The sequence below is a fragment of the Kryptolebias marmoratus genome, linkage group LG2 (assembly GCF_001649575.2).
Source record: "Kryptolebias marmoratus isolate JLee-2015 linkage group LG2, ASM164957v2, whole genome shotgun sequence".
Lineage (NCBI taxonomy): Eukaryota > Metazoa > Chordata > Actinopteri > Cyprinodontiformes > Rivulidae > Kryptolebias > Kryptolebias marmoratus.
Window position 1 is genome coordinate 13,848,973 of NC_051431.1, and position 12,233 is coordinate 13,861,205.

The 12,233-nt window shown below is 40.3% G+C and overlaps 1 protein-coding gene across 1 annotated transcript; it reads left to right on the top strand.

The window, feature by feature from the left end:
- The first annotated feature begins 6 nt into the window (after positions 1-6).
- Positions 7-9,969, top strand: LOC108246051 (rho guanine nucleotide exchange factor 12). The gene is made up of 15 exons (XM_017433392.3): positions 7-172; positions 1,464-1,629; positions 2,286-2,511; positions 5,667-5,767; positions 5,941-6,018; positions 6,556-6,631; positions 6,755-6,922; positions 7,077-7,164; positions 7,266-7,343; positions 7,437-7,528; positions 7,624-7,848; positions 7,937-8,173; positions 8,259-8,485; positions 8,595-8,670; positions 8,768-9,969. The coding sequence occupies exons 1-15, from the start codon at positions 111-113 to the stop codon at positions 8,776-8,778; spliced, it is 1,911 nt and encodes a 636-aa protein (XP_017288881.1). The 5' UTR covers positions 7-110; the 3' UTR covers positions 8,779-9,969.
- Positions 9,970-12,233: the final 2,264 nt, after the last annotated feature.

Genomic DNA, 12,233 nt, shown 5'->3' on the forward strand with positions numbered 1-12,233 from the left:
TGACACCTTACGAGTGGTACAACCCCCACCCCTGTCTAAAGGGACGCTGTAACTTGCTGATCAACCAGTACTCTCTTGGCAACAGTTTCTGGTTCCCTGTTGGAGGATTCATGCAGCAAGGATCCACCATTGCTCCCAGAGCTCTGTCTACACGCTGTGTCAGTGGAGTGTGGTTAGTACTGGAAAGAGTTTTCTGAGCTCAAAACTACATTCATACATTCATTCATTTGTGCATACTGTTCCACCATAAAATCTATTTCACGTATTGTTTGTTCTTCAAGCTCTTTTGAGAATGGCACTTTGCATGTCTGCAGCTGTCTCATTAAAGCCAAAAGATTTTGTTCTCACTTCTAATAATCATATACAGATCCGTTGTGGAGAATTGTAATGGTTTTAACAATGTGTTTTGGAAGTCAAACATTTTTCCAACCGTAAACAAATACATAGATTTTGTGCCTTTAAAAGTGACTTTACAATCCAGACGCAAACCCTGGTATCCCAAACATCCTACAACACCTTATTTCAACCAAATCGCTTCATGCTTCTAAAGGTGGATGGTTTCTAAGGAATTCATTGTGTGTGGAACTGGAACATTTGCTGTGTACTTCATTGCAATATAGACAGATTACCCAATATACTTTGTGCATGTTGTAGAGGATTAGAAAAGTTTAACCTACGCATATTGTTGTTTTTTAGGAGAGTAATCAAGATTTCCAGAACATTAGCTGAGAAAGTGACAGCATTTATGTTACATGTTGCATAACACATGTTTTTGGAACATTAGTTCATCATTTTAAAAAGTAAAGACAAAGTGACCACATTTTGTGCAAGTTTTTTTTTTTTTTTTTTTGGTATATTTGTTTGGTTTTTATCTACATGCGCTACAATGTGACAAAAGGTAGATGCTGGAGATCATGAGAAACCTTCATCAGTGTGGAAGAATGTAGACTTCCCATCACAGAGGAGGAAGTGTCCAGGGAACTGCTGAGGTAGTTCAGCTGTTAGGAGCTCAGTTCTCACGACTATTTGAATTCAAGCATTAACACTACCCACAGGTCAGGTCAGCAGTACCACAGCTCTCCAGTGTGTTGGCATATCTCCTGACATCTAAAAGATGATGTTGCTTCATCAAATCATCTGGACAAAATAAACAGTTTTTATAATATAATTTTATTTGCATTACAAAAATCTTTTTATCTTCTTACTTTTTATGGCATTTGAGACATTGCACATCTTTGCCTGCTTTTGCAGCTCAAACATCATCTAAACCCAACATTGTCACCTTTCTCCATATCCATCCATCCATCTGTCCATCCATCCACCTCATCAGTGTCTCCTCCTCTCAGGTGTGCAATTATTTTTATCCTCCTATAAGAGAACCTATCATTAGACAGCATACTGCACATTTACATATGTTTACAGATGAACAGATGTGTTCTTTATACCTCTGCCTTCACACACAGGTGGGCCTTTACTTTAATCATCATCTCTTCGTACACCGCCAACCTGGCTGCCTTCCTGACAGTTCAGAGGATGGAGGTGCCAATCGAGTCAGTGGACGACCTGGCAGATCAGACGGCGATAGAGTACGGCACCATGCACGGAGGATCCACGATGACCTTCTTTATGGTGAGAGCTTTCACACTACCTGTCACATCACAGCCTCTTCTGATCAGCAGGCCAGAAGTGACGTGATCCTTTGACATCACCTTCTTGTTTTCTTCCACTAACCACTAGTTTTGTTTTCTGCTTGTTCTGACAACCATTAGCGTGTTTCTCCTCAGGGAAATGGTTCACTGTCCACGTCCAACTCTAACGTCTTTCATCTTCTAAATATTTGACCTGGGAGAGACCCAGAAAAGACAAAGAGGAACAGAGAGTGTTACTGGAGAAAGGGGAAGTAGAGGATTGTATTGAGAGGATAAATAAGATAAAAGCTTTGTTCGCTTTCATGCTTTTACAACCACTGGAGCTTAAATAACTCAATAAAAATTGGTTAAGAGAAAATGTAACACAGGAGGCAATATTATCTGAAGTTTATGGTTTGAAATATGTAGCTACTCAAATGGAAACAGCTCTGCTAAAGAAAACATAAAGCAGAGGCGTTGATTTCAGCAAATCAGTTTGAGTAAAATCCATCAGTCAAGAAAATGAAAAAGGAAAACAAATAAAACTTTATTTCCATATCTGCAAAAGTAGGAAGTTTATATCTGCAGCTACTAAAGCTTTGCTGACTGAGTTCTACGTGTGACTGTTCTTCCTGGTCGTATCTCACCTCTCTGCAGAACTCTCGATACCAGACCTACCAGCGGATGTGGAACTTCATGCATTCAAAGCAGCCCAGCGTGTTCGTGAAGAGCACCGAGGAGGGGATCGCTCGTGTCCTCAAGTCCAACTACGCCTACTTGTTGGAGAGCACCATGAATGAGTACTACCGGCAGAGGAACTGTAACCTGACTCAGATCGGAGGTCTGCTGGACACCAAGGGCTACGGCATCGGCATGCCGCTGGGTGAGTGGAGAGTAAAAAAGGGTGAGAGGAGTGAGAAGTGAGGGAAGAAGAACTCAAACAGACAGGAGAGCAGAGGCATAAAGGTTGTTACTACAGAAAACCTTATTTACTGCTGGTGGAGTAAAGAGGAAAAGAGGTTCAGTGTAAAATAAAAGCCACAGAAGGCAAAGCTGGTGGCTTTACTTAAATGCACTGTATAATTCACAGGGGAGCCGAGGAAGGAGAGCAGGAGCATTAGTTGGAGAATGAACCATAAATGTCACTTTGGAGGGTTAATTTGAAAAGTAAAGGCCCAGCATAGCCAAACAATTGGCTTCTATTATTGGGGAAAATGATGCAAAAAGTGAGAAACTAAAGAGATTTACAGCAAGGCTTTAACAGAGCTGCTTTCTGTCCTGCGGTGGGAGAAAAAGAGAATTTGAAATAGTGTTTCACTTAAATGATAATTGTCGTATTTGCTGCTCTGAAAGTTTAAACGTCAGGATCATCCACACTTTGAGCTCAGGTTGTTTCACTCTGCAGAAAAGACAAAAAAATAAATAAAACATCTAAAATAAACAAGATTAACATAAATTCCTTTGGCGTTTAAAAGATATAAACTCACATTTTTGTGAAGAGGTTCTCTGCTGGATACTGAAACTGTACAAAACTGTGAAATTAATTAGGCCCTTATATCTTGCATCTAAAATTTCCTTCCAGTTAAATAACATAACTCCACATGTACTACCCTAAAGTAAAAATAAATAAATAAATATAAAAAAATAAGAATGCCATGCAATATGAAATGAAAAATGCTGTTTTTTTTTTTTTTGCTTGAAGCTACTGTGTTATATGCACTTGAAAACTTGTGAAACTTTTAGAATGTCCTATAGTAACATTCACATAAAAAGACATGATAATATTGTACTAACCAGTATATAAAAGGCTGACAAATAAATATGTTTACATGTAGAGGTTCTGTTTCAGATAAATTGTATTTTAAGATTTTTTTTCTCATTTCTTAGTGCATAAATTTAAAAACAGGACAAATTATTTTTGATAAAAGCTACCCACCTTTATGATCACTTTAAATAAATTAATTCCTGTCATTATTAATGCTGCTATTGTCATTAGGGTAATGCATTTCCTTGTACATGTATATTTAAAAACCTAAACTGCATTTACAGTAGTGTGCAAAAGTTTAAGCCACCCCAAATTCCAGTACACTTTGCTTCCAATGAGCAATCAGTCATTCAAAGCAGACTTGTGCTTGAATAACTGTCTGTAGTAATTTATTATCTGACAACTTTAGTCTTTGAAGTCTCACCCAAGTCTAGTTAACGCTGATAAATCCACATATATCATTAAAGCTCCATGTCTTCATTCCCCGCCGTTTACAAATTAAACACCCGGGCAGACTCTGAAAGGGAACATGTCATTTATGCAGCATATTTATATTAAATAATTCAAAAGTGTGACTGATTGAAACGGTCTTGTTGGAAATGCCATATGGTCTCAGCACAGGACAGATGGTTTGTCTTGAAATCATATGAGGAAAAACCGCTATGACATATGGTACAAGTCACAATGTTGATACAAGCTTTAGCATTGCCTTGTTTTGTTTGTCAAATTTTTCAAACACCGATAAAGTTTAGTGTTAACGCTTATTTCCCTTTCAGCCCTACAGTATAGTCTACACGATGCACCTTCAGCGTGATGGTTAAGGAACCTCATAATCTGCAGTTCAAACGTGTTCAGATCAGCTTTCTCCCTAAGATGAAGGTACTTCATGTACCTCCATAATAATGAATCTTATTCAGCCTTCATCACCTACATATCACTTTCCCCTCCGTGGTTGTGATGACCTGCAGAAAAGAATGAAGACAGAAATAGAAGAAGAGAAAAAGAAGAACTGTTTTCAGTTTTCTTGCACTTTAGCTTGCAGTGAAGCAGCGCCAGGTAAGTGTGGGTGTGTAAGAAGGAGGCTGAGTTGTGTTAACTAATAAAAACCGTACTTGATAAGCCTTTTGTGATTTTTAAAACTACTCGTTTACAGCAGGTGAACCTCTGAACAATCACCCCCAAGTCACACTCAGCACACACTGGGGACAAATGACAAAATGGAAGCTGGTCGTGTAAGAGGGAACCAGTCAAGTATAAAGCTCTAAACTTAAATCCGGTATTGAAATCATTACAGAAATAATAAATACCTAAAACATGGGACAGCATTATGTCTGCCCTTCTCATTAATAATAAATGTCATGGTTAAATGGAGAGGAATGCATCCACGGTTCACAGTAAATGAACATGTCAGAAGATGGCCTAGATTTGTGTGACATCTACACATCTCAGAGTCATGTGTGATTTAATGTGAAGTCACCAGATATCTTGTCTGAATCCTCACTGTGGGGGATAAGCTGAGTAAATGGTCCCCCGAGGTCTGAGCAGTGATCTAGTCCATGTTCGACCTTAAGCTGTCTCTGCTGAAAGAACATGAGCTTGTCCTCGTGTATTGAACTCAACCAGTTAGCAGTGATTTGTTCATGTTGTTTTAATTAAACCTAATAGTGTGGAGTTATCAAAGGCTGTGAGCCAACTATTATTTCTTAAAAAGACCGTTCACTTTCTTGATGAGGGCTTTATGATGTCTGCTATCACTGAAACAGATATCTGCAGAGTTAGGTTGCAAATATTTATTGTTTATTTAAAAACATCAAATTTAACTTATTTTATTGTTGTTGTTTTTTAAAAAAATCTGACTTTGCTGACAGACAGAACAATATTTTATTATCTGTGTAGTTTTGTCAGGTTACTGTTTAGCTCACTGCACCAACAAGATATAAAATCTGTTGTTTGTTCACACTGCAATAAAAATAATAGTAATAGTGAAAAGATTATCATTAAAATGGTTCTGCTGCGTCGGTGCATAAATCTGGACATGTGACACCCAATCTTTGGTCCATCATTTTGTTCCTGGTTGGAGTTTGAGTCTCACACCATGAGAAAGCACTAATGATAAAGAACCATCAGCTATTACAGGACCATAATGCTTCCCCTGCTTTATCATAATTTCAGAGAATTATGGTGTGTTAATGGACAGAAGAAATATCAGTTTTATGACCTGCTTCCTGAGGAGCTGTGGAAGAAGCTCTAAAGCTCGGTGTCATATTTTTCAGATAACGCCAAGGAGAAGGCTAAAGTAAAGCAGGCGGCAGACTGCTGTAGAAGGATCCTCAGTCATGTTAACCAGGCTTTGAAAGAGTCCGAGGACAAGCAGGTGAGATTTTGAATTTAATATTTGAACTCTTTTCTGTCTTTAACTTCATGTTTTTACCTCCTTCACACCAGTCTCATCCCAGGCGCTTTCAGATCCCCGCCACAATTTGTGTTTACCGTTTTTGTTGCTCCCCTCAAACTGTTTTTTTCTGTTTCTCTCCTTCTTTCCTTTAGAAATTAGAAGACTATCAGAGAAGATTGGACCTCTCCTCACTGAAGCAGACAGATAACCCCATGATCCTGGAGCTAAAGGTGTGTTATCTACATTATAGCTCAAAGGGCTAAAGTAAAGCAGCTTTTCTGTAATCCATCCTTCCTGTTGTGTGCTGATGTCTTTTTGCTCCCAAACTAACTCAGACTTATATTGCCACTTATTTAAGAGGCAGCTGGAAACTTTCAGCTTATATGAACATCAGACATAACTCTGTGGAAAATACAATTTCCATTCAGTAGCCTCTTACCCCTTTTGTGCTGCCTCTGATGTCAACTTTAAACACCTAACAGGTATCAGGTTTGGGTGTTTTTTACTAAGTAAAAACTTGCATGTCAAAGATGCTGTCCTTAGTGGGAAATAACTTGGCAAAACTGTATTTTTGAGTTTATGATCAAACAGGAAAATTGGCTAATTCCAGTCAAAGGCCAGTTGATGATTTTAGCTTCAATGAGAAAGCATTTGCTGACTGAAATATGTTTATACAAAAAACAACACATTATTAGGTAATGGGTGCATGGACCAGAAGCTAATTCTTACCAACTTTCGTCTGTATTTTCCTTCTCTACATCCTTCAGAACCTGGATCTAACCAAGAAGACGTTGATTCACAAGGGTCCGCTGTCATGGAAAGTGAACAAAGACAAGATTATTGGTTTGTAATGATTGCTGTGTTCGAATTTACCCACCGTGTTGCTCATAGAGTACAGTCTGTACCTCTAGGTAACCACTGCTTATGTCTGACGGTGGACACATGCTTTCTTAATTTCTCCCGCAGAGCTGTTCACGCTCCTCTTGGAGGACGTTCTCGTTCTGCTACAGAAACAAGATGAACGTCTAATCCTTAAGTGCCACAGCAAAAACCTGGCAGGCGCCCCAGACACCAAGCATATCTACAGCCCCATCATCAAGCTCAGCACTGTTCTAGTGCGTTCTGTGGCTACAGGTCGGTGCACGGTCTTTTGTGTTGCTAGTAAATAAATAGCACGATCCTGTACTTTCAGTGCGGCCCTGACCGAATCATTGAAAATCTTTACATCGAGTCCAGATTATTATCATCCTCACTTCAAGGACTCTGTTTCCCCTTCTCTGCCTTCCAGACAACAAGGCCTTCTTTGTGCTCTCCATGTCAGAAAACGGTCCCCAGATCTACGAGCTCATGGCGCCCACAGTCTCAGATCAGAAAACGTGAGACTAACAAACTTCTGACTTATTCGTTTGGTTTTTATTGTCGCAGATGTTGAATATTTGGATGACTTTTTCTTTCTTTCTTTTTTCATACAAACAAGGTGGCAAAGTCTGATCTCCAAGAGAGCTGATGCAATAAAAGCCAAACCTCACAGCGTCATACCATTACCTCAGACTGAGTATGTTTATCATTTTTTATAATCTGATAGCATCTGATGGCTCCCGGGGTGTGAATTTATTACTAAGCTCAGGTTCTGCCTGTGTGCTAGCAGGGAGAGAGATGGAGTGGAGATCATATCAGCAGGTGCTTCCAGACTGAGTAGAGACCCGGACCGCACGTCCACCGGCAGCACTCAGTCCACAGGTAGCCCAAGCTGCTCGTTTATTCAATTTGTCCTGAACATATTTCTCAGCTGCGTGAACGATCTTTCTGTGATGACTGCAATTATTCCTCCTTAGATAAAGAGAGCAGCTCAGCTTCTAGAAGTGCATTGCAGAGTTCGCCGATTGGTAGTAATCCATTTGAAGAGGTGAAGAAAGATGACGAGGAGGAGGAGGAGGGGGAGGAGGAGGACGGGGATGGCTTTGTGGACCCAGAGCTTTCTTATCAAGTGGCTGAAGTCGACAGAGAAGGAGACTTGTTTGATGTGTTTCCCTCGAGAGCAGAGGAAGCACTAAAAACACGTAAGCAGCGCGCTGAAAAGACGAAGGGAATTGCCCTGGTGTGGTCAGGAAAGAAAATAATAATAATTATTTGTTGTCTGTCCCTCAGTGGCAGCATTGAAGCAGGTTTTAGTGACCCAGCTGATGTCCCAGGAGGCCGCAGAGCAAAACAAACGCTCCACTGGAGCCCGTCTCCTCAGGACCACCTCTCTGCGGACCCCAACAGACAGCCGCGCAACGGTGATGGTCCACAACAGCTCGGAGAAAAGCAGTTCAAAAACACAGGACCTGACCCAGGATCTGGGATCGGGAGACACTGGATTCTTTGACTCACCTGAGGACTACGGTAAATATGGATCATTAGAACGTTGTTGATTTGAGCACCTTTTACAGCGGTGGTACTTAACGGTTTATGCTGATTCTACCTGCAGGATGCTTAGTCCTGGAGGGCTACGGTGGCACCGGGGAGAGCAGCACAGATGATGACATCTTGGCATCAACCACTGGGAAGCCGCTGAGCACCTCACAAGTCTGTGCTGCCGACTCTGGCATCAATTTGCGGTTTTCCTCAACGTCACAGGCCGGCAGCCTCTCCACTTTCAGCAGACAGGTGCTGTCTCACCTTCGAAATCTTCAGACCAACCTCAACTACCTGAAGGTACTCATAACTTATTTATTTTCATCTCCTCAGCACATATCTTCAATAAAAGAGTGATGTGGTCGAATTCTTGTTTTATCTGGTGACACTTTTTTTTTCCCCCTAACAGGAGGTTGAGGCTAAGTACAATAATTTAATAAGCCAAAGGCCAGAGAGGTCAATAACAGACACGGATGAAAACAAAGGTATCTCCATCTATGCACAGCTCACTCACTTGCTTTTAAAATATGAAACAGTTTCTGTATCCGTCTCTGTTCTGATCCTTGTCATTTTTTCCATCAGATAAGAGATAGTGTGGATGTCAGTGTGCTGCAAGTTTAGGCTCTGGTCCCAAAGAAGAAGTGCCGACTTGCGATCCGCTCTTTCTTCTTATGTCCTGGACTTTCTGGACGTCCTATAAGCTTGTCCTCTCACTGCTGAACCCCCCTTTTTTCATCGCCCACGGTTGGAGAATGAGAGACTTGAGTGTGAGCAGTCGTTTAAAGGGAGGATTTGTCTACGTGATGTCACACCGCCCTCCTCAGCACAAGGCAATCGGGGAAGTGGGATTGCCCCAGAACCTCAACCTCTTCTACCATTGAACACCCATTTTTTCCCCCTAAACTCCCCGCAAGAAAGAGAACTTATACCAAAATGTACAAAGATGTGTGTTTAGAATATATATATATATATATGAAACACAAACAAGAAAAGGAAAATTTTAAGATATTGTATTAAGATTTTTTTTATCCCGAGATGTATTTATTTTCTTTTTTCTTTTTTTTTTCTTTTTGTTTTGAAAAGAAATGGTGTTTTCCAAATTGCTTGCATGCTTTTGGCCACGGTGTTACCTTTTAGCTGCTCATCCTGCTCCAGTCAAACGTGGTTAGTGTGAGTGCACGCTAACATGCAGGCGCCCTCGCGTATCTTAGGAATGGCAGCAATATATTCGGACTGATAGAGGCCAGAGTTGCACTAGTGACGGATAGATCCCGTGTCTCAAAAACTTACAACGTGTTCAAGTCTAGAATTGAACACGAATTCTAGGCGTGGTGTTAACTAGAATGAAGAGTCTTCAGGCTCTGATCTGGTCCCGTTTCATTTCTGTGCTGACTGCTTTGTCCTCTCGTTCACGCTTCTCTTGTTTTACGTGCGACTGTCTCCCTTTCTTTTCCGTGTGAACACGTATGCGTGTCTTCCCTTCCCTCGTCCAAGCAGCTGGAGTGGCTTTCATCCTCGTTCATCCCCTCATATGTCATGTTTCCTCTTCTGCCTCTGGGTTTCTTGCCCTTTTCCCCTCTACTACAAGGAGCGCTCATGCTCTTTCTCTATCAGTTTCTGACAGAAATGCTGCTTCTTTCTGCTGCTGTTGGAGATTCTGATCTGACTGCTTGATATTCTAATAATGTCATGAAGTTCAACATATAGTGTACAATGATCAAGTTGGAAGGTTATGCATAACTTTACAAAATAAATGATGCCATGACATGTTCGAAAAGAAAACATCTGGGGTTTTTTTCTTTAATGTACAGGGCGGGCCATTTATATGGATAAACCCTAATAAAATAGGAATGGTTGGTGATATTAACTTCCTGATTGTGGCACATTAGTATATGGGAGGGGGAAAACTTTTTCAACATGGGTAGTGACTTTGGCGGCCATTTTGGATCCAACTTTTGTTTCTTCAATGGGAAGAGGGTCATGTGACACATCAAACCTATTGGGAATTTCACAAGAAAAACAACGGTGTGTGTGGTTTTAACGTAACTTTATTCTTTCATGAGTTATTTACAAGTTTCTCACCACTTATAAAATGTGTTCAAAGTGCTGCCCGTTGTGTTGGATCGTCAATGCAACCCTCTTTTCCCATACTGGGTCAGAACATTTGTAAGTATTTTACATCTAATGTTAACACACATTGGTAACTATAACACTTGTCACTCTACATTGTACCATTTTCCTAATAGCACTCTCCGTAATAGAGAATTGATTGAAGGTCAGTACATCTTAAAGCATGATGAAAAAGATCAAGGACACCGGTAATTATGATAGATGGGCAATTTGTCTTTAAAAAAGACACTTATCCTTTAAATATTACACCCATTGTTAGTAAAAATGACTCCATATTTAATTTCAGTGACAAGTGTTTCGTTATATTAATCTTATCAACTTTAGTTCAGATCATTTATTTGTCATTCGTCCACACGCCACACATGGAAGAACACGTGTTTCCCAGGCCAGCTAAAAGTAGATAAATGACCCTAAAGTACCTAAAATCCTAATGGTAACACAAAGTCCAGAGGGCTGAGGTCACGAGCCTCACAGCCTCAGGGAAGAAGTTGTTCCTCAGCCTTGTTACACAACCTTCTGCCTGAGGGAAGGAGGGTGAACAGCAAAGACACGGGACTGTAACCATTAAAGCATTCTGTAATTTTTTATGCAGCTCTCTGAGTTTACAGAGATCTGACTGTAATAAAACTCCTGTCGACTGGTCAAAACGCAAAAGACAAATGTCTAAAATATGGAGTTGTAAAGTAAATTGTTGAAACTTATAGACTGATTTGATTGTTTTAAATTTACAAAGTGCCACTTAGATGTAATCACGCAAGCAAACTCATTTATTTGAATGAATTTAAACTTATTTTTAGTTTAATAGTTTTGTTTCTTGTCAGATCTAAATTAGTTTTACTTCTTCTTGCCTCGCTGTTCTTACAGCTTTTGCTCTCTGTGCGTTCATGCGATGCATTCAGAGTGGCCCTTCGCTGTGTGAACCGTTGATAAATGAATGTTTGTTCGATTATATGGAATTAATTTCCATAAAGTAATTAGTATAAAGTCAGCTCGTCGTGTTCAACAGATAAACACAAACACATTTATTCTCCACGCTTTTACCTGCTGAAATGTTCACTTTTAAGATCGGCTCTTTGACGTGTTCTTCTCAGCTCTGACATTTACATTTTTAAACGACCGTAAGTCTAAATGTCTGCCCCACGCATGACTGAAAAGTGATCGCTATATGAGTGCTTATATATCTGTGAACATTCAGCCTGAAAGCACAGTTGACCAGTCGGAGGATCTTTCTTCACGTTGGCTTTGACAGTTCAACAAGATTAATCTGATAACAGAGGATGCTGCAGACTTGATTCCAACTCCACCGAGCTATAAAGTTTAATTAAAGTTGCTCTGGCACCTAATTTTAACAGAAAAAAAAAAAATCAATTCTCCTGCATTGCAGCTGACATTTCAGTGTATTGTACATGGATGAGCCCTTGGCTGGGGAAAGCAAAGAAAGCTGGGTGAAATGATCTTTTTGCTTCAAGTAAGCTTGAGATTGCAGCGCTGGGAATCAGGACAGCTCAACAACTTCTGAACGTCAGCCCGTCCTCTTAGTCATAGCGATGGATTTACCTTTAGCAGTACGAAAAACACAGAACGGCACTAAATTCAGAAAACAGCATGAGAAATTTGATGAAAGACACCCAAGAATTACGGTGATTACCAGCAGGTGGCAAACTTTCACCATTTAAACTCCGTGTGGATAAGACCCACCCTAAAACCTGCAGTGACATCAGTGTTTAAACAACTCAGGCCATATTTTCCAAATATATCAGACTCCAGTGTGTGAGAAATATTTCAATTAGGGCATTTCTGAGTGTCTCACTGGCCTCTGTAACGAGGATCTCACAGAGGGACAGCCTCCTATGCAGCTGTCTTTAGGTTTGCTGGTACTTGTTGTAATGTCATATATGGTGGTTGTTATATTTTGTGT

Coding starts and splice junctions, on each gene's coding strand:
- LOC108246051 (XM_017433392.3), top strand. CDS start 111: ATGCAGCAAGGATCCACCATTGCTCCCAGAGCTCTGTCTACACGCTGT. Junction 5,768..5,940: donor AAGAGTCCGAGGACAAGCAG/GTGAGATTTTGA, acceptor TCTTTCCTTTAG/AAATTAGAAGACTATCAGAG. Junction 7,849..7,936: donor AGAGGAAGCACTAAAAACAC/GTAAGCAGCGCG, acceptor TCTGTCCCTCAG/TGGCAGCATTGAAGCAGGTT.